General features: G+C 46.3%; 1 protein-coding gene across 1 annotated transcript in view; it reads right to left on the reverse strand.

The window, feature by feature from the left end:
* TPPP3 (tubulin polymerization promoting protein family member 3) overlaps positions 1 to 23,073 on the reverse strand; it is a 216,888-nt gene that overhangs the window by 118,447 nt on the left and 75,368 nt on the right. The window contains exon 2 of the mRNA XM_086945204.1: positions 200 to 393. Coding sequence (XP_086801330.1) covers positions 200 to 387 — 188 coding nt within the window. The 5' untranslated portion in view covers positions 388 to 393. The remainder of the gene's footprint in view (positions 1 to 199; positions 394 to 23,073) is intronic.

Below are 23,073 nucleotides of genomic sequence, written 5' to 3' on the forward strand. Positions count from 1 at the left end.
GCACGTTGCATCTCTCAACCTTGAAGCCACCTTTAAAGTATCAATATACACTTCCAAGGGGACGGCTATGCTATTTAGTGGCTTTGCAACTGCGATTGCTTTTCCTGTGCTTCAACATTTTTTATTCCTCTTTCAAATAACTTCTCGTTCTTCACAGGGCATATTTTGTGAATTTGTAATTGTTCGAGATATCACTTACTTTACTTTGGAGAACACAATATCCACGTCCGTACTGGTAATTGTCTTGCCGTCAATAACTTTGCATTCCTTGCACACTTTAGCCCAGTTCTTGCCATTCATTTCCTGGCCTGTGGCTTTTGTGTCTCCATAGATAGCAAACTTCTTGAAGCTCTCTTCCAAAGATGTCAGGTCGTCATTTTCGGCCATGGTTAACTGCAAAAAAAACGCAAGGGAAAACAGTGTAGTTATTACATGTAAGCATGGGCGAATTTTGCGAATTCGCAATCCGTGTATTTGCGGATTTGCAAATTCGTAATCCGCAAAATTCGCACGAATTTGTGGATTTTTTTATTTTTGCGTGTTCGCGGGGAACTTTGCGTATTCGCGGGGCGCTTTGCGTGTTCGCGTTTTTTTTTTGCCTGGTTCATCACTGCCACCCTCTCGTTTTTTATGCCCTTCTGCCCTCTGTACCACTTGTTTTTGTGCCTTTCTGCCCTCTGCCCCACTCTTGTTTGTGCCCTTTTGCCTTCTGCCACACTCGTTTCTGTGCCCTTCTGCCCTCTGCCTAACCCATGCCCTCTGTCCCACTTTGTGCCCTTCTGCCCTCAGCCATAAGTCAGCTTCAACAGGAAGCACTAATAGATAAAGTATAGCAGGTGCTTGAGTTGAAGGTGAAATTAAGTTACACAGTCATTAATCACCCCAAGTTTGGGGTGATTAATGATTGTGTAACTGAATTTGAGATTCAACTCTAGCACCTGCTTTACTTTATCTATTAGTGCTTCCTGTTGAAGCTGACTTTTTGTAACTATTTTAGAGGCTCTGGTAGCTTGCCGGTGCCATTCTAAAATAGTTACAAAAAGTCAGCTTGAACTTTTGACCCAATCCGTTCCGCTCGCGGATTTTGCGGGAAATTCACGAATCTCGCGGATTGCGAATTTACCGAAAATCCGCAAAATCCGCGAGCGGAACGGATTTTACGCCCATGCTTAATTACACGCCACCTAATAACTGGATTGTAGGGACAAATGTGGCCCTCATTGGTCCTCTACAGTGGAATCTTGCACTGTGGGAACCAGATGGACTTGACAACTTTGCTACGTTGACTTCATCATTGGGCTAAACCTGGCCAAAGGAGTTATTTGGCAGCTCACTAGCCATTGCAAAATCATTTTGCAACCTCATTCTGGTGGTCGCAATCAAGGAAGGAAGGAGCATGGTGGGCCAGTGGATGGGCTTCATCAAATTAGAGCCGACAGAACGTCCACCCCTCTTTACCTCTACATCAGCCAGTCCACAACAAAGGCGGGGTGAAAGCGGTAGATGGGAAGAGCAAAGTTCTTCTTTTCCTCTGTAATCAGGGCCTTGCATGAAAAAATCTAACAGACACAAGCTTAATAAGGCCACCATGCCACCATCAAAGGTAGCCATTGTCTTTATGCTGTGTCTAAAAAGCACCAGACATGCCAAGCGTCTGCAGTACAACAGCAAGTTTAAAAGTGAAATGAAGGCAACCTTACAACTGTGAATCAACAGCAATTGTCGTTAATATCATGATGTTCTGGATCCCACACCCCTCAGGGGGAGCACAGTCATAACATACATTCAAGCATGAAGATTCAACAATTCCTATATTGTGCTTTACAGTCACTCACACATCTGCTGTCTTTAGAAGACAGCACTATGAAGCTGTACTGTGTCTGCTCTACCTCTGTCCCCAATCCCTCGGTTTTTTTTCCAGTGCGCTCACAGCAAAGCCAATAAACTATTTTAATTGTCCTTATCTCAATTATCTTATCAACTGCCACATCCACATTACCCTAATTCTTGGTTGGATCACAGGGCTAGACGTCCAAAACAAATAACTGGAAACGCTTGACTGCGCCTTGAAGTGAGCAAAATGCTGAAGCCTCTTTAGACCATACCTAAATCTTGTCAGGTGACCACAATCTGCTAATTCTTTCTACCTACTTGTCGCAATATACACAGGATTTTAATTTAGTGAAGTGGCATTTCCTTCATAACAATAATTGACAAACATTAAAAGCAGCAAACAATTAAAAGTATGTTTTTGTGGCCCAGTTTTTTCCAAACGTAAATTGTTCTCTACTACACAATGAGATAGCTGAGGGGGCATCCCTCCTGGATGAACTGGCATAAACCTACTGCCTAGTATTTCTGCCAGCACATTCAAGGCACACAATTCAAGGCTCAACAGGGACGCCAAATAGCAGAGATAACAGCGTTTGTAATAGGTTTACTTTCTGAAGCTGTAAAAGAATTATTAGCTTCCATTATTAAGGGAGTTGGTCAGTATAATACAATTTTGACAATTTCCCGTAAATATGTAATAAATGAGTGTTAATCTATTGCTTAGACTATGGGTCCTAAGCCATGAAAATTCCCAGATTTTCAGATTGTAATCTACCTTATTTGGACCTCTGTTATAAGGTGAGCCTCCCCGTGGCGTCTCCCACACTACAATGAGCTGCAATCTGCAGAGCCCGAATTTAATGCTAGGATCAGCTGCCTGTGGACAGCTAAAGAGAAGGGGCGACGGGTGGTTGCAGGGAGCATTCGCGAACAGTGCGTGTGCGAACATGAATCCAGTTTTGATCCCCTGTGTGCACACAAGGAGTGGAGGGAGACTGCTAGCCAGGCATGTAAACTATAGGGCCACTCCTGTGGTCTTATGAAGTGGTTCGGTCTTCTTTGAAAGGAAGAGGAAGGCAGGTACACCTTTGATGTGCAGGGACAGTCCCTGCATCCTTCCTGCCTCCTTCTTCCCCAGAGGTGTTACCCTCAGCGGAGGGGAAAGTAGGTGAGTAAAGAAACCTCCTGCTCTTTTCTGCCACCAGCTCAGTTTCTCTGAGTGGGAATTCCCGCCCTCCCCCCTCTCCTAGAGGAGCAACATTGTGACTTGATCCGTCTCTAAGGAATGATGTCAGGAACTGCTTGAAGCCGGCCCAGATGTAGACCACTGGAATAAGCATTGTTGTTTGTAAAACCCGAGTAAATACTGGCTAAAAACTCATAGACCAGTGACAGCGGTCACTCAGCAGGATTAGTGGGAACTATCTGAGCACCCGAGCCAGGATGTATGAGGACCGCCCGCTGGGGAAAGTACATTGCTGAGCTGCATCCATTAGGGGAAATGTTTGCCTTGAAGAGACATAAACCCAATTCTATCTGGATGCTGATACCTTCAAATCACATCACAAGATAACAGCATCATATGGTCTTGATGTTTCTATGTTTTATTCAGTAACAACATTTGGAGTGGTTAAGCGTTCGTATTTTTCTTGTGAATTATGATTTTCAACGCCAGCGGTTTCGTATGGTTTGAGTGGCGGGGTTTGGTTGCCATATAGTGTTTTGCATGCACAGCGCTTGTTTATAGCGATTCTCAAAGTTAACTCACACTCAGTTCTGTAATCTGTATGGTACACGTTCTTTGCAGCAGGCACATTAATCCTCTGCCCCACTTTAGGAAAAGACAAAACTGCCAATAGAGACAATTCCAAACTCTAGCCAGTAGGAACATTGACCACCAGAGTTAGCTTGACTTGTTTATTGTTGCCTGAAAACTGTTGGATGTACAAGGAAGTCCACGTGCTTTTAAACCAATAGTTATTTTTAAACAAGGCACCCTGCACCAAAGTAAGCGCCAGGTGCAGCTGCACCGGTCATAACACTTTCACAGAGTTTCAGTAACTTATATTGCACAACTGTTCACCAAGCTACAACTTTCAACAAAAATCATTGTTTTATTAATCACATAGGCGAAACCTAATGCATTTACCAATGCTTGTTGCTTTTGGAAGTGTGGGCCAAATCCCTTATATCCTCCAATTTACCCCACCTTTTTAAAATTGGTTGAAGCACTACGACTCGGGTCAGTGACACGTTCCCTTGCCCAAGTTTCACTGATAGATTACATGAATGTGGACATTGAAAGTTGTATGTTTGAACTGACTGAGCTCTCCCAATATTTTTGTCGTTTTGGACAGCCCCTTTGTAGACAAGTAAGAAATCCTGCACCCTCACATCTCCTCTAACAGGATTTTTATTTGTGGTGTTTCATGCCTGCCGATTCTCTGAGGTATGGCACTAATGGGTGTGTAGGTCTTTGTATAGGGCCCCTTCGCCTGGTGTGGTGATTCTCACTCTTCGTCGTGGCTTGTACCCCATTCCCTCTCTGCAAGCCGCCTGCCTGCCCCCTGTACCTTTACTTAAAGCTGGTGCTATCAGCAGCATCTGAGGTCAGGTGTAAGTCGTGATTCCCAGCCTTCATTCGGATCCTCACACATAGAGGTGAAGAGGGAGGGTTATGTTTTAAGACCCATGAGATTGGCATCCATGATCATCAGGACCACTTGTAATAGAGTTTGTAACTCCAGCCGGGATATGGCCTGCCTCCGGCTGCCAGAACATACTTCTGATGGGAGAGACCAGAATCTAGTAGTCATTCTCCACTGCCCCCATTAGCTCATAGCTAGACTTCCAAGGGTTTGAGGCCTCGAAGCGCACTAGGAACTAGCACTGTCATGCTCCTGCCTGAAGTATAAAGGATAAGGGAGGGGCTGGGGCTGTTACAATAGAAGGAAGCAGCATAACAATATGAGACAAAGAGAAAAGAATGGTTGCAATCAGGGTTGGAAGTGGATTTATATATACGGCGATATACCCTTCCATGTCATTGCAAGGCCATTACACATCGCCGAAGAACTCTTGACTATGTAAAGTCATGGCCTCTTTACAAGGTCACAGAATTCTGTTTGTGTATCTGTAGTGTTTGCGTGGGGTTCATTACCCCCTGCGTTTAGTGTTAGTTCCGTGCCAGTATTTCCATCTGCTGAATTGCTCTATGCACTTGCTCTCAGTGTACCCCTTCGCGTGGCCAGGCCGAGGGTTAATAGCCCCACACAACTTAGCCCTGCCTTGAGAGACCTGTTTGTAAGACTCAGGATTTTGCCGGGAGTTTAAGGTATATCGTCTTTTTTCTAAATTATTAGTCTAACCCCCGCACTTCCCCTCCTGTGCCCCCCACACACCTCCACTTTTTGTATGCGATGGCCATTACTGTTACATTTCCAAATGCGTACGTATTAGAGTAAATTCGTGCGCTGCCCTAATTCAGTGATATGGAGTTAAGAATACAGGGACAAATTTACTAAGATTTTGCGTCATCTTTTTGGCCCAGACCAGAAGCAAGATCCCTTTTGTTATGTAGTAAGCAATGCCAAGCCACTTTGTGTGGCTTTGCATGGTTTATTAAATACAAAGTAACGCAAGGTAGCACATAGCACTGCCTTGTAATACCTAGCGTTTGAAAAGCATTCCATGGGTGCAGCATGGGCGTTCCCATGCATCCACCCTTGGATTTTGGCTCACTCCCAGATGCACAAAGACTTGTAAAACTGAGAATGCGTCATAATGCTACACCTTCCCCAGTGAGGCGTAACAGGCGAAATATCGTTATTTCTACTTGTTATTTCCTCTTTCCCCCTGTGCTGCATAGAAAGAGGAAAAGACCATTAAGGATTGTTGTTGAGCAGGAAGGTATCCATTCCTCCACAACATCAATCCTCCCTGTACCACATAGACCCTTGCCTGCATTGGCACTAGGCAGCCCACAGCGCGTCCGCGCAAGGACACACCTGAAATGCACCATATCTTAGTTGCTATGACACATTTATGCTGTCTCCCTTTCACGTAACGTACCCAGCAACTTTGTTTGCTGCTCCGTATTGCTTGAAAAGTTTTTAAATATGCTAAACAATCTTTTATTTGCTGCCAGGAGAAACCTTAAAGGGTGTATACAATGTCCTCTGTTTCAGATGTATGTACAAGTGTTTCTTCTAGACATATGGAGTAGCCAGGGCCGGATTGGGATAGAAAATCGGCCAGGGAAACAAAATAAAAGTGCCCCCCTCTCCATTAAATCAGACTCACTAAAATAGTGACCATTGTTTGAAAATCAGGGCAGTCTTGAACTTGTAATAACACATTGCATAGGTGTTTTCCAACATACGGGGGATTGTATGCATTTGTTCTTGGTGCAGGCACCTTTTTTGGTAATAACAGGGAAATCAATTGTAAAAACCAACCCACCCAATCATAAAACAGCCACCCAAAAACCCAGCCCACATACTGAGCTGTCAGAAAATCCCTTCAGGCAGCGCCAGATTACCCAGTAGGCCAGTCTGACCCTGGAAGTCGAGTACAGATTTATTTCTAAATAGTTATATTATCACAGTGTTACATAGTGTTAGCGACACTTGCACCTAAACAGATTCAGTGCTCAGATAAGAATCCCAAAATTGTCTCGAACAGCAAAAAAGCACAAGCATTGACAATGCCGATAGGTGTGGCTTATGAATGCACTATCAATCCAGAACTAAGAATCTATGTAGATTAATAAATGCCCTCCTCCCACCTGTGCCTTTGCCAGAGAAAACCACCATAAATGATCTAGCTATCTAAGACACTTTAATAGCATTACAATGGCATGTGTATGTCCCGGAAAGTTAAACCTCAGGCATCTGGGTGAATAAATACAATTATCACAGGTGTATGAAGACAAGCACTTTTTAGTGGAAGCACACAGTGTCTACCCAATCAAAACATGTACTCCTGGCTCCCAACATGTGGAAGGAGCCACAGCCCCTCTCTTGTGATGCTCACATAATTGTCTGGCAACAGCTGCGCGGTCACGCCCGATCATAAAAAGTCACTAAAGTTTATGAATCCAGACGTTTTTGCACCACATTGAAAAGGTTGATCTGGAGTGGAGGGGATGCTGAAGGAGAGTACTTAGAGCAGTAAGAAATGTTAACTGTCTGATCAAAGGGAGGGCAACAGTCAAGTGGAAGGACAGCATAGCTGAGTGTGTGCTAAGTATGACTGACAGCCTACAGAGAATGACTGAGAGCTTGTGTTTTATGGTGTGAGTAATTTTTCATTAGTTATGTGGGCAAGTATTATCAGTCTTTGTTTTGTTCAATTTAACCCTATAGGGCATATGGTTAAAATGAGCAAAGGAACATTATGTTTATCATCTATATTCTGCCTCATTAGAATGACTTTTTTAGTAAACAACCAATAGTACATTTACTTAGATACATACTGAACCTAGCTCCTTACAAGTAATCATATCTCAGCAGGCATGAGAACTGCCAACCGCATTGCCCTGGGCCAGCCAACCCACCTCCATTATACTAGGCCAATGATTCAAATCCAAAATGACTATTTTCCCACCCATCTTCTTTGTGTGTCACTCCATCTTTTGTAACCCTGGGCGAAGAACTACGCTCCGTTCGCGGAGTTTGCGGAGTTTCGGCAACTCCGCGCTCCGCGGAGAACGCGAAGGTGACGAATACTCCGCAAACTGCTGCGTAGCGTAGTTCTCGCGCGCTCAATAGCATTTTCGCGTGCGCGAGGATGCTTGTCGGTAAGATCGAGTTGCCGAACACGCAGAAACTGCAATCTGGCACAGAATAACTCGCGAACACGTTAGTAGTGACCGGAAATAAGGGGACACGAGCGGGCGGGACAAACCTCATGGGTAACTTTGCGCGCTACACATCCCGAGCATGCAGGCAATCAATCAATCAATCAGGATATTTGTATAGCGCGCTACTCACCCAGAGGGTCTCAATGCGCTTGGGGGAGGGGGGTCCGCTACTGCTCGAACAGCCATGTCTTGAGTTGCTTCCTGAAGCAGAGGTGGTCTTGGGTCAGGCGGAGGTGGATGGGGAGGGAGTTCCAAGTCTTGGCTGCCAGGTAGGAGAAGGATCTTCCTCCCATGGTGGATCTTCGGATGCGTGGCACGGCGGCGAGGGCGTGGCTGGTCGATCGTAGCTGGCGGGTGGGAGTGTAGAAGGTCAGGCAGTTGTTGAGGTACCTGGGGCCCAGGTCGTGGAGGGCCTTGTGTGCGTGGGTGAGGAGTTGGAACGTGATTCTCTTGCTGACGGGCAGCCAGTGAAGGTCTCTCAGGTGTCCGGAGATGTGGCTGTGTCGGGGGATGTCCAAGATGAGTCGTGCGGAGGCGTTCTGGATGTGTTAGAGTCTTTTCTGGAGTTTGGCTGTGGTTCCGGTATATAGGGTGTTTCCGTAGTCCAGTCGGCTGGTGACGAGTGCCTGTGTGACCGTCTTCCTGGTTTCGGTGGTGAGCCATCGGAAGATCTTTCGGAGCATGCGTAGGATGTTGAAGCATGATGATGAGACGGCGTTGACTTGTCTGGTCATCGAGAGGGAGGAGTCCAGGATGAAGCCCAGGTTGCGTGCGTGGTCCATTGGTTTGGGTGCGCTGCCCAGGGCCGGGGGCCACCAGGAGTCGTCCCAGGCAGAGGGTGATGATCCAAGGATGAGGACTTCCGTCTTGTCTGAGTTCAGTTTCAGGCGGCTGTTCCTCATCCACTCGACTACGTCTTTCATCCCTCCGTGTAGGTTGGTTCTGGCGGTTCCTGGGTCGTTGGTGAGGGAGAGGATCAGCTGGGTGTCGTCGGCGTAGGAGATGATGTTGAGGTTGTGTTGGCGTACGATGGCTGTGAGGGGGCTCATGTAGACGTTGAAGAGGGTGGGGCTGAGTGATGATCCTTGTGGTACGCCGCATATGACTTCGGTGGCCTTGGATCTGTATGGGGGGAGGCGGACTCTCTGGGTTCTTCCGGTGAGGAACGAGATGATCCACTCCAGTGCCTTCTCTTCGATTCCGATGTTGCTGAGGCGCTGCACTAGGGTGCGGTGGCAGACCGTATCGAATGCTGCGGAGAGGTCCAGGAGGATGAGGGCCGCTGTTTCCCAGTTATCAAGCAGGGCTCGGATGTCGTCAGTGGCTGCGATGAGGGTGGTCTCGGTGCTGTGGTTGGCGCGGAAGCCGGACTGCGAGTGGTCGAGGCTGGTTGGGCGAGCGCAATTGGTGATCCACTGTGTGAGGTTGTTGGCTGCTTGGTTGGGGTCCGTTGAGCTGGCGGGAGGGTTCTGGCTCAGTGAAGTGGTGAGCTGGTCGGTGGTGATCTTGTTCCAGTTCCTGCGGGGAACCTGGTGCGGGTGGTGGTGAGTCGTGGTCTTTCTGAAGCTGAAGTGGACGCAGCTGTGGTCTGTCCAGTGGAGTCCGGTGGGGTGGCTGAAGGAGATGTACTTGCTGGAGGAGAAGACTGGGTCAAGCGTGTGTCCGGCGTAGTGGGTGGGGGTGTTCACCAGTTGCATGAGTCCGAGGTTGGCGAGGTTGTCCAGCAGGGTGGTGGTGGTGTTGTCGTTGTTGTTCTCCAGGTGGAAGTTGAGGTCCCCTAGGAGGATGTAGTCAGCGGAGGCGAGGGCATGCGGGCTGATGAAGTCTGCAATGTCTTCGCTGAATTGTGTGCGTGGTCCTGGGGACCTGTAGATGAGGGTGCCTCTGAGTGTGGTCTTGGGGTCGGTGTGTATCTGGAAGTGAAGATGTTAAGCGGCTGTGAGGGTGTCGTCTGAGTTGGTCGTGATGCGGATGGTGTTCTTGTGGACGATGGCGATGCCTCCTCCTGTCTCGTTGACGCGGTCTCTCCGGGTGATCTTGTATCCGTCTGGGATGGCAACGGCGATGTCGGGCGCTGAGGAGGCGTTCATCCATGATTCCGTGAGGAAGGCGACGTCTGGAGATGTGGTGTCGAGCAGGTTCCAGAGTTCCACGGCGCTCCCGAAGACGAAAAATGGCTCGCGAACGGGTCAAGCAAGCTACTACGCATGCTCGCGGAGCTATGCGTAGTTCGCGGAATGCAAGTGCATCTTCGCGTAGCTCCGCGGAGTGCGGCTACGCGAACTACGCCCAGGCTTAATCTTTTGTAGCCCTGGATCCTTCAAAACTATAATAAATTCCTATTTTTTACATTGAAATGCTGATCGTACTTGAATTTTCCAATGAAATGTTATCAATGGAGAGGATCAATTAAAGAGTCATTATATCGGGTCATCTATGGCAAATAGCTTGAGTGTAAAAGTATTATATTGGGATGCTGCACTTTATGCTCAGTTTTCATTTAAGGGTGGCATTTTTCAACTGTGGCTAACCAAATTATCTCCACAGGCCTATGCCCTTAAAAGCTAAAAGACAGTCTTGTTAACTGTACAATGGCATTGTGAATTAGTGGCGCTAGCTGATGCGGCCAGCAACTTCGTACACTCAGACTCCGTGTCAATGAATGAGAACCACAACAACAGCTTCACTCCTTTCTGGGCCATCTGGGTTGAACAACACATTATTGCAGTGGTTTCCCAAACAATAATAAGAGATTACAGAAATATTGTGCCAAAAATATTGTCTACAAAATATTGATTTTACATACTTTGTATGTAAACTACAAAAATATTGTGGAAAAGAATATAGCTGAAAAGTAAGAATTGTTTTATAAATATTAAACTGTAAAGTATCCAAGCAAGAGTAAGGAAAGTGTTGGACTTCGGAGGGGCTAGACTGACTATTCCCACTTCAATTCAATTCCATCTTTATTTCATTCCGTCCAGTCTTCTTTCACTCCATCGGTTCTTCTTTGCCACATTCGGTTCTTCTTTAAGACCTTAATCTATGTATTGTTTTCAGCCACTGATAATTACTCGGGCCATATCCCAGTTCATCGCTTCTTTGCTCATCATGCCACCTCAGATTAGACCGAGCTGTGTGCAAATCAGCCTTGAGCCTGCTCCAAAAGAAACAGTTTAGCACAAACTGTTAACTCATGTCCTCTCTGAAGAGGAGCACAAACAATCCAAGGCTAGTTTCGCCCTAATTAGTGCTTGTCTATCGGGGGTAGCTTGGTTCAAGTGACACAGTGAGCATGAGACCAATGTCTGGGCTTATTCATCACACTTGAGGTATCGCACAGAAGTAAACAAAAAAATTATGGCAGTTAGACTGCGTGAGGTGAGAATCTGAGTACTGGGACCAGTGGGATCCATTTTGGATGGGGCCTGGTTTAGCATTAAAGTATACAAAAGAGTAATGAGTGGGATACTTGAATTTGTCTCAGCCACTGGTAATTTCACAGGTTAGATTGACTAGTCCCTCTCTAATCCAAATTCATTTTCATTTCCTTCTGTCCATTCTTCTTTCATTCCATCTATTCTTCTTTCTCACATTCTGTCCTTCTTTAAGACCTGAATCTGTATATTATTCTCAGCCACTGGTAATTACACGAGGAAAGCATTCCTTTTCAATGGCAGTCCAGTTATGTTCCTTTGGAAGCAGTCTGCAACAGATAAATGCCACTGGACCTTCTCTGCCCTAGTCATGAATTTGAGTCAGTACTGCTCTGATTTCATTTTCTGAGACGTGATACCATACAATGATGGTCTATCCACAGTCAGGTGTTCTCAGGAGCATTGCATAATTCTGCTTTCAGGTCCTTAAGCGCCTTCTAACTCTCCACAGTCTAATCAGTTTATTAGGCTGCTTCTTGGATGTCAGGGTTTTGAAGAGTGTGACTATGGCCCCAAGGTTGGCCACACATTTCCTCTAATATCTAGTGAGAACAAAATGGCTTTTAGCTGAGAAACTTCCACTCCAACAGATTGCATCTCAGCATCCCATAGGTGGATCTCCTTGTTGCCAACTGGATGCCCAAGGAAGAGTAGAAAGTGCTGCCCGATCTGGAACTAGGTTGCCTTGAAGGCCAGTGTCGCTACCTGTAACCTGACCAACTCTTGTTCTAGGCACCTGCGGTGATCTTACCATGATCTGTTAAAAATGACATTATTATCAAGGTAGGGAAACAGTCAACACTTCTAGCACGGACCACTACCTGCTGAAATGTGGTAGGAGCATTTGTGAGTTCAAAATACATGGCCTTAAATGGAACAAACCCTCATGCGTGGATAAAGCACTAGGTGTGAATGCAATCTGTCAATAGCCATTTGCAAGATCAAAGGTACTCAAGAAGTGAGCAGCACCCAGCCGGTCTACTAGCTTGGCTAATCAGGTGTGCATACGCCTTGGTCACCTCATTGAGGGCCAATGGCACCCAAAAGAGCATAAGTCGGTGGAGCCTTGCTTAGGCACTTTTGTTCAGGACTAGCCCAAGGTCTACAGGAACGCTCAGTAACTCCAAAGCCCAACATCTTTGTAACTTCTGCTTTGAAGCAGTCTTCAAATTGATATGACATCCTGTAAAATGTGCAAGCTATATCCTATGTCTGTGGAATGCACACAGACAGGTGTAAACCCCGAGGTCAGCAGAAAGATGTGGAAATGTATGCCCCAACATCTCCCTATAATCTTTCTGCTTCTCAGTAACCACTTCATGGCCAAGTTGTTTCCCTTCCGAGAACCATCCTTATCATCACTGTAAAGGAGCAGGAAGAGGTCCGCTATCTTCCTTGAACTCCTGTCATTGCTAGCAGTGACACCACCTAACGTAAGTGCCATGATTGTACTTTATATTCTGGTGATATATATTTAAGGTATCTGTACTTTACCTTGTAAAGAAAGTAAACACCTTCATGTAGGTGTTAGAAAATCTCTGGGACACTATAGCCTTATCCTTTCACCTGTATGCTAGCAAGAGGGTCACTAGTTAAAATGACAAAATACCCTAAACATGCAGTCAGAGAAAAAATAGTAATGCAGCTGTCCATGTTAAAACTATCAGCCGCACTTTGTGAAACAGTTGCCTGTCATGAGAACATCTGTACTTGGACGCCCAGTAAATACTTCAGAACTAATAAATAAAGGCCTCTTGATTGTCCATTCTCAACTTTAACTCCATCAAGGATATGTGAAGATCCTGCAGCACCCCCCACATCCCTACCTCAAGTGCAACTGTCCGGCTGATTCTGGCCCCGGGGGTTGGAGCCCTGTCATTTATTTTTTATTTCAAGGGAGGGGGGCCGAACAGGCCCCCTCCTGGGACATTTTCGTCCCCGGGGACCCCTCCCCCAAGCCATGGCCATCTCCTTTAGGACCGCGGTCCCGGCAGGCTCCTCCCTCTTGTGGGAGCCGGCATTGCTTTTTACACCCAGGGAGCTGCTAAGATGCAGCTCCCTGGGTGTTAAAAGCTAAGTGTGCTCCGCTTTGAACAATCGAGAGCAAAATGCTCTCGCCTTTTCAAAGCGGAGCACACTTGTTTATTATAGCATGGCGGGACGAGTGCTCCTGCCATGACATAGCAAACTTCAAAGTCCCAGGGTTGGGCACCCAGGACACTGCTGGAGCTAGCCCTGGGGGGTGGCGATCTCCAGGGCCATTTACAGTTCCAGGACGGGGGTTTGCGCACACCGGGCCGAATTAAATGTTGCACGGCAACCTGCGCTTAATTTTTTTTTGTTTCACAGGTGCACCGCGACTCCCACAGGAATTGTTTTAAAATAATGCTTTTTGGGCCCTGTGGGGGTCCCTGTGACCCCCCCCAAAGAGGGCCCGGGGGTTAGGGTGTTTCTACCCTGACCCCTTATCTTTCTTTTAATGTGTTTTCTTATGACTCAGTTCAACCAACTCACAAGATGGCTTCCAACAGTTCCTGGTTTGAAGTGTTGGCAGCCAATCAGATCTCAGGCACAAGATCGCGTGGGTTCGCAGATCGACAGCACCCACAGTTGTATATCTGAAAACTTTACACTTTTCAGGAACTACTGAACGGGTTTACACCATTCAACCAAAACAGTTCTTTGTGGACCAAGAGCTACCTTTTTGCCAAATTTGATGTAATTCCTTTCAGCTGGTCGGACTGTAGCCGTGTTTAAAGTTGGGATCCCCACTTTTTCTCGGCCCCCACTTGATGAATCACCCCAAACGTTTCAAGAAAGGAGCTGAAGTGATGGTCGTATTACTTTTAAAAATTTCACAAGGATTTATCAAACAATGCCAAAGTTATTTACAAATGCGAAAACGCTCTTCCTATGGAAAATAGGTCCTAACTATAACTACCTACTGGCGACTGCCAGTTGATGATATATATATGTGTGCGTGTGTGTGTGTTCCATCCTGACAGTTATTCATATAGAGTCTCACTTGGTTCTGCTTCCAGTGGAATGCAAGACCCCTTCTGCTTGGGCATTCAAATCGTGGATGTTAGAAAGATATATATCTAGATATTGATCTGCAATATTGCCCTTCAAGAATATTGGTGCACATTTGCAGGTGGTGCTGCTGTGGAACTCTTTGAGATCACCATTTGCTGAAAACACAAAGTGCAAAAAAATACAATCATATCATGATAAAATCCTAAATCATGAAAGCAAAATGTTACATATAGCTCAAAATCATGTGAAGAAAGGAATAAACCACGGGCTAGATATATCAGAGGACTGTGTTGCCCTTACATCACCCTGTCCTGTGTGACGCAAGGTGACGCAAGGGCAACCAAATCCTTAAGTCAGATTTACCAAGCCATGCAAAGCCACCTTGTGTGGTCCTGCGGGGCTTTTTAAATCTTAAGTAATGCAAGGCAGCACAAGTCGCTGCCTTGCATTAATTCATTAATTTGTGCTGTGAATACGTTACATGAGTAGAGCATGGGAGTTCCCATGCATCCACCCATGCATTATGGTGCATTCCCAGATTTACCAAAACCAGTAAACCTGGGAATGTGTCACAATTGTGAGCCTTCCCAAAAGAGGCACAATGAAGAGAAATATTTGTATTTCTCCTTGTTGTTTACTTCTTGCACAAAAAGAACCCTGCCTGCCACACAGCCACCCTTGCAACATGGTGCAAAGGTACCTTTGTTGGCGCTAGGTAGCACATAGTGCGCCACTAAGGGAGAGAGCAGGAATGCGCTACATGTTGGTAAATAAGGCACATTCTTGCTTTCTCCATTTGATGCAGCACAGCAAGTTGTTTTGCTGTATTGCGCTGCATCATATAATGGTAAATCGGACCCCAAGAGTTCAGAGAACATGGAAAAGAAAATAGGAAAGCTGTCTGCTTTGCCCACAAAATTAAATATTAATGAGTAGTAATTAAATCTACTCTTGCATGTCTACAGCAGAAGATACACATTTCTGGGTACTCAGGTGGAATGAAAGGAGAACCCAACCATATTTAAATTTGAAGGCCCAAGATCAGTCAAGGATGGACTGCAAGTTTCTAAATGGTGTGCACTTAAACCCAATCAGATCTCAGCAGTAATTTGGACAGTTGTCCTTATAATAAGGCACTGCAGCTCAATATCATACTTTTGTGTTCTTCAACTTGCTCTGGATTGGTTTTAAAAGACTGACATCGATGCATCAAGCAGTCAGGTTCTTGAGACGCATAGAAAAGATTGTTTTCTATCCTTTCAAGATGGCCACCTCGTTGCCTTGAGCACTGGGGACCTTGGTAACACTAATAGCTGTGGCCAGAATGGAGAATAAGATGAACAGCAGTGAGGGATAGAAGACCAGTGCAAAGGGTCGCCAAGCACGAAGTGCCAGGGAAGCGATGGACAAGCCGAGGGGGGAGCAGCACAGAGCTCATGGTGGAGAAGGGCATGTGAGGAGGAAGCAGTACTCAGGTAGAGAGCAAGAAAACACATGCACTCCCATGGAGCGCTTTAAGAAAATGAAAAAAGTAGATCCCTAGTGTCAGGGACATCAGCACAGGAAGGATATAAGTCAACCAATCAGAACGCCGTGATGCTGTGATACCAAACTTCTCCTGGGGGTGATAAACAGGAATGTGAAGGAAAGCATATGAAATTATGAGCCAGATAACTCACAAAGACAGAGCTTTTCAATCATGTGAAAGGGGCTGACCTAAAGCGCACCCTACGTATTATTTGGTTGTGAATAGGTATTCAATAACAGACTGCTAAAGCTGTCTGTTAATCTAGTCTTAAAAAAAATGCTTCTTGATGTGTCACAAACCATTCCAATAACACACATTTGAGCTGGGGGCTAGAAATGAATACTGCCCTAGCATTGACGGGCTGTGTCAGAGAGCCATCATTCGAAGCATCCATTTTTAAAGCACGTCCTTGAAAGCACTTTGGTGCATTAATGCGGCAACTCTGCTTCCCAGAAGCTAAGTGGATGTCCCATTGAGAGGCATATGTCTTCCACCTGTCAAGTTAAAAGGAAAGGAGCCCAGGCTGCTCCCGGGCAGCCTTCCAAATGTGATGAGTAATAATGTAGAGCAAGGCGAAACTAGAGGACACTCTTCGGAGGTAGCACTGGAGATCTGTGGTTTTTTGCAGCAAGAACAAAGACAGCAGATCACACAGGGCTCGAGTCAGGGTACCACGCGGGTGGACGGCGTCCCCCCTGCCAAACAGCTGGACTTCACTTTTTGGCCTCTCTGGGACGAGATCGTAGCTCACAGCACGCTGCATACACGCTGGCTTCGTAGATGCAATCACATCTAAGGGGTGAGCAAGGGGAGGCAATGAGCCCGATGGTACAAGCCACCTATCGCGACGTCACTTCCTGTCGTGACGTCACTTCCGGTGACAGCGTCCCCCCACTTCTTTTTAGGTCTCGACCTAAAGCATTGCTTTAGCAATGCATGTTTGTCGAGATTCTAGTAAGCGGTCCGAAAAGTCTGCCAAAACGGTGGATTAGCCACAGTTCATGTGATGTATGCGCTTGCACAAACCAGCCACGTGACAGACCACCATTTGTCTGTGCCTCGCATCAGACTTCAAAGGCTGCCGCTCCCCCGCTCCCACCCCATCAGAATTCAAAGGAATGCGCTCCCGCCCGACATAGCAATGCCGAGATCTGCCACCTATCCTTATATTTTAGACTCCCCCTGCCTCTTTCTATATCCTGTACTCTATCCTGCCACCTATCCTATTGTTATTCCCTGCTCTGCCTTTTAATCTGCCACGCACTCTCTCCTGCCACTTATACATATGCGCACGCTTTACCTTTGCTTCCGCCACACTTTCCGTGCCAATACCTCCGCCCCTCACTCTCCATTAACACTTATTCTCATGCTCTATAATTTGCAATGCTTACATTCCACTGATACATCTGCCCCCAAAATATATATATATATATATATATATATATATATATATATATATATATATATATATATATATATATATATATATATATATATATATATATATATATATATATATATATATATATATATATATATATATATATATATATATATATATTTCTCTTGAGTTGTAAATAGGAGTGAAGGATGTTTACAAGTTGCAATTAACAAATTGCAATCATCTAAGCACAATAGTTAAACTTGCTAACAGTAAAAGACCATTATGAACTAGATTAAGGGGCGTTTTCTGTTCTCCTTCAATTTAGTGGTAAATGACCAAATAAATGCTGCTTAAAATGACTTGTGTTTGAGCTCATCATTAAAAACAACGTAAGACTCAAATCACAAAGCTTTTCTTTGAGTAGCCGTGTGTTACTCCTCATGTAGGGGTTATTTTACTGCTGAATTTCCAGGTCTTTGAGCAAATCACAGATTTTCATTCAATATAGGTTTTCGTGCCGATACTAATATAGGAGTGGGTGGCTGCCTGCTTATCCAGAAGATGTCTTTGAAAATCAGATGAAATTTTTCGACTCTGTCTCTCAAGAGTTATCGGATGCTAGTAAAAGCCCATGAAAGCTGCTCTACCTTACTTAAGTGCGTGGTTACTGTAAGGTAATCTATAAAAGCCACTGCACCACACTATGTTCTATTACAGCTTCTGAACGTCAGCATATTCAGAGTTACTGAACAACAGGATATGCCGATATAATGACTCCCTCAGATGTTGGACTCAGAAATATTGTACCCCAGAAAATACTATACAATTCGAGTGACTGTACCCCATATAATGCCATTAGTGTTATGTCCCCTAAAAATAAACTGTAACTGTTAAAGTGCTGCATAATATACCATCACTTCCACAACAAGATCGCCGACATACACAACAGCTTCAGCACACAGCCAACACACCCCACGACCGCACCTGCACCCCCCACAACCACCCTGCACGCCTGGACCCCGATCAACACCGAAGAAACCCTACGCACGATGAACTCCATCCACTCCAGATCGCCAACCGACCCCTGCCCTCACCACGTCTTCAACAAGGCCGACGCTGTCATCGCGCCCCACCTGCGGACATCATCAACACCTCCTTCGACACCGCTACCTTCCCGGAGAGCTGGAAGCACGCCGAACTCAGCGCTCTACTGAAGAAACCATCAGCGGACCCCACCGAACTCAAAAACTACCGCCCCATCTCGCTCCTCCCGTTTCCGGCCAAAGTCATCGAGAAGACCATCAACAAACAGCTGGCCGCCTTCCTCGAGATGAACGGATCCCTCGACCTTTCGCAGTCTGGCTTCCTGGCCAACCACAGCACCGAGACCGCCCTCATTGCAGCCACTGACGACATCCGAGCCCTGCTCGACAACGGGGAAACAGTGGCCCTCATCCTCCTGGACCTCTCCGCGGCATTCGACACTGTCTGCCACCGCACCCTAGTGCAGCGCCTCAGCAACGTCGGAATCCAAGAGAAGGCACTAGAATGGATCATCTCCTTCCTCGCCGGAGGGACACAGAGAGTCCGCCTCCCCCGTTCAGATCAGAAGCCACCGAAGTCATCTGCGGCGTTCCTCAGGGCTCCTCGCTCAGCCCCACCCTCTTCAATGTCTACATGAGCCCCCTTGTGGCCATCGCACGCCAACACAACCTCAACATCATCTCATACGTCGACGACACCCAGCTGATCCTCTCCCTCACCAACGACCCCGCCACCGCCAGAGCCAACCTACACGAAGGGATGAAAGACGTAGCCGAGTGGATGATGAACAGCCGCCTGAAACTGAACTCAGACAAGACGGAAGTCCTCATCCTGGGATCTTCGCCCTCCGCCTGGGACGACTCCTGATGGCCCCCTGCCCGGGCAGCGCACCCAAACCAACAGACCACGCACGCAACCTGGGCTTCATCCTGGACTCCTCCCTCTCCATGACCAGACAAGTCAACGCCGTCTCCTCGTCATTCTTCAACATCCTGCGCATGCTATGTAAGATCTTCCGGTGGATTCCCACCGAGACCAGGGAGACGGTCACCCAGGCCCTCGTCACCAGCCGACTGGACTACGGCAACTCCCTCTACGCTGGAACCACTGCCAGACTCCAGAAGAGACTCCAGCGGATCCAGAACGCCTCAGCAAGACTCATCCTGGACATCCCCCGACACAGCCACATCTCCGGACACCTGAGAGACCTGCACTGGCTCCCGGTCAACAAGAGAATCACGTTCCGACTCCTCACCCACGCACACAAAGCCCTACACAACCAAGGACCAAGATACCTCAACAACCGCCTCAACTTCTACACTCCCAAACGCCAGCTTCGATCGACCAACCACGCCCTCGCCGCCGTCCCCCGCATCCGAAGAGCCACCACAGGAGGAAGGTCCTTCTCCTACCTGGCCGCCAAGACGTGGAACTCCCTCCCGACCCACCTCCGCCTGACCCAAGACCACCTCGCCTTCAGGAAGCAGCGCAAGACCTGGCCGTTCGAGCAGTAGCGGACCCCCCCTCCCCAAGCGCCTTGAGACCCTCCGGGTGAGTAGCGTGCTATATAAATGCTTTGATTGATTGATTGATTGATTGATTGATTGACAGTTACATCACCTCAGAACATTCTAAATTAGTGTAACCCTATAGATGCCTCAAGACTTAGGGTCCTCGGATGCTTGATTCCGTTCTGGGAAGGACATGGCTTTTGTAGTTCGGACTGGACTGTTCCCATGGGGCAACAGGGTCAGAGCTGATTTGCATATCGCCATTGTCTAACCCAGGGTGGTGTGGAGTGCAAAAAAACGATGGATTTGGGCCCAGATCTTTTGACTGGGGGAGTGTGTGACATTGATCCACATTCAGTCCATCACTTGTTGTTTTTGCAATTGCCGCCCTAAGTGCGCTGGGGATGCCCAGACGTGGGTCCCAGGCACTCCACACCACTTGGAGTCAAGCTAGCCGGGCTGATGAGAGGTGTTACCTCGAAACCGGTCCGGTCCGCGGATGCTTGATTCCGTTCTGGGAAGGACATGGCTTTTGTAGTTCGGACTGGACTGTTCCCATGGGGCAACAGGGTCAGAGCTGATTTGCATATCGCCATTGTCTAACCCAGGGTGGTGTGGAGTGCAAAAAAACGATGGATTTGGGCCCAGATCTTTTGACTGGGGGAGTGTGTGACATTGATCCACATTCAGTCCATCACTTGTTGTTTTTGCCATAGGATATAATGGCACTGTAATTTGGCAGAAGGGATATCCGTATGCCCTACAAGTTCCATAGGATATAATGGCACTGTAATTTGGCAGAAGGGATATCTGTCTGCCCTACAAGTTCCATAGGATATAATGGCACTGTAATTTGGCAGAAGGGATATCTGTCTGCTTACAAGTTCCATAGGATATAATGGCATTTTGGCGGACAGGATATCAGTCACGTTTGTGACAGAATAACACTGTCCACCAAAATAGTTATCAGTCAGGCCCTTACTGTAATCTAGAATCAGATACTGATCTCCAGAACACAGTCAGAGGTACTGGCACCCATAAAAAGCTATCAATCTTTTTTTTTTAAAACAGATTTTACTGACAAGTACAACCCATAGCATAGTACAGCCGTGTTCATGTGTGGGTATAGATGTGCTTGGCAGTGAAGGCACATACATAAGCTGGTAGACAATACAACGTTTTTGTCATGATCACAATAGATTCTCACCTAACGCACGGTTGGCAGTGGGCCTGTATTGTAGTGTTGTTTACTCTATAGGAATAAACAAAACCATCAAACTTGCAACCAGAAGAAAAAGACAGTTCGGTCCATGTGCTCACGTGGCCACCATCAGGGGGCCTACCTGTAGGACTTTCAATATTCTCATAAGCGTACAGACCATCCACTGTATGCAAGTCCTGGTTTCTTGGCTCTTGGACAATATTTAAGAATTCCTTTTTTAATTGGGGTCTCCAAAGTTAGTTTCTCTTCAAAAACATTATAGTGCCCGAGTAAATTTTCCTTCCCGACAGCCCAGCTTTGTATCTGGAGGTACTTGAATTTAGAGAAGTTATGGCCCCACTCCTGTTCGCAGTACCTCCATGGTGCTAAGCTCCCTTCTAAAAACAGGTCCCCCCATCTCTGAGGTCCTACTGTTTTTAGAGGTGGCAATGTGGTATTGGTCGATAGTGGATCTAGAAGATGGACCCTTTGTATTGCCGGAGACCCTGTGGGGAGAGTGCTTGCCGAGGATTGCGGCAGAGGATATATGGCAAGTATCTATGTTGATTCTATACAAGGTGGTTAAACCTGCAAACTTAAGGAGAAACCACTTGTTCACTCTCCACAGGGCGTATTGGACTCCAAAAAAACTGGCGAAATTCAGAGACGGCGGTACAGTGAGGTGTTCCAAATGCAATAGCCTGAATGAAGACGATATACATATGTTTGTTACATGCCCAGAGATAGAAGATTTCTGGAAAGCAGTGAGTAAATGCTTGTCCACTGTACTGGGCCAACAATTGGAGGTAAGCCCTGAACTTGTTATGACAGGAAAAGCAGATTTACAAGGTAAGGGCTATAACGATAAAGTGAAGTTGGTGTTTTATGGTATCTTGGTTGCTCGAACGGAAATTTGCAGAATGTGGATATCTGTGGACCCTCCGTCTGAAATGACTTGGTTAAGAGCTATGAGAGTTATGGCAAAGCTAGATATGGCTGGTCGGAATAAGAAGAGATGCAAATTTTGGACTCCGTTCTTACAGCACTATGGGTGATGGTGAGGGGGACCTAGATGAGATAAAGTCCTATGATTAAGCTTCTCTAGAATCTCGGTGGAAGTTTGTTGTAAGAAGGAAGGGCGAACAAGGTATATTTTTACTCCTAAAAAACACTACGCCCGCTATATGAGATAGATTAACCCCTGGGTGGATCCGCGACAGCATGGGGTGAGGAGAGGAGTATGAGGACAAAAAAAATATAATAAATAAATAAATAAATAAATATTTAGAAATTCCCATCATTTTCCGATCGATGCTGAATTTTGTGAAAGTCATTCTGCTATTTCTAAGAACATCATTACCTAGAAATCCCTGTTTACTGTTTTGTCTCCACACCTGCAGGCTAAGCATGGGTGGAGGAATTTAGCACATCTGTGGCCGGCAGGTACTAGCATGCTCACAACTGAGGCATGAGATCAAAGTGATCTCTTTCAAACCCAATTAATTCTAAATATGGTAACCAGTCATGAACTATGGGTGCTCTGCACAATCAGGGAAAGTAATAACGGGCAGGTCTTCGAAGGTGCTCCAGGGGGACAAGAGGTTGGTTACCACAACCCCGCTGTTATCCACACATGTAGAAAACAATAAATACACAAAATTCTCCCGAGCACTCAAAAGTCAGTAAAGAAATGTCCATATAAATCCTTTTTCGTGAAATGTAAAGGTTCAATTGGAACAGTCAGGTACGTATTATCTTCCAAAATTGTTTTAATTCAATGTTCCAATTTTAAATCCAAATAAAACAGCTTCAATCCAAAGATTAACATCCAACACGTGTTTTGTCGTGCTTACATCTAGCAGTTGACTTCTTCAGGGCTGCAACCCAAAATGACATCACATAAGAATAACTCTGAAGTTCTCACTTCTACATTACTGCAAATACTGTTCAATAATTAGGACTACATAAAAGGTAAACTACCTCAAACCAACCTTATTTTCCCTTCTTTCCTCTTAAACACTCCTCCTTGCTAGCTCCTTGTCTATTGTGGCTGTGTAGTTAGTTCTGCATCCTTGCTGGTACCGCCTTGCGTGTTCCTGTTGGATCGCCAGAATCTGTGGGCACAGCTGACAACCTAGGTGGTGTTTCTTATCCAAGGTGAGTATTGTCTTTGAGTTACTTTCATAATATCATTATAGGTATCAGCTCCAACACACTGCCTTCACATGTATTTCAT

The sequence above is a fragment of the Lissotriton vulgaris genome, chromosome 12 (assembly GCF_964263255.1).
Source record: "Lissotriton vulgaris chromosome 12, aLisVul1.2, whole genome shotgun sequence".
Taxonomy (NCBI): domain Eukaryota; kingdom Metazoa; phylum Chordata; class Amphibia; order Caudata; family Salamandridae; genus Lissotriton; species Lissotriton vulgaris.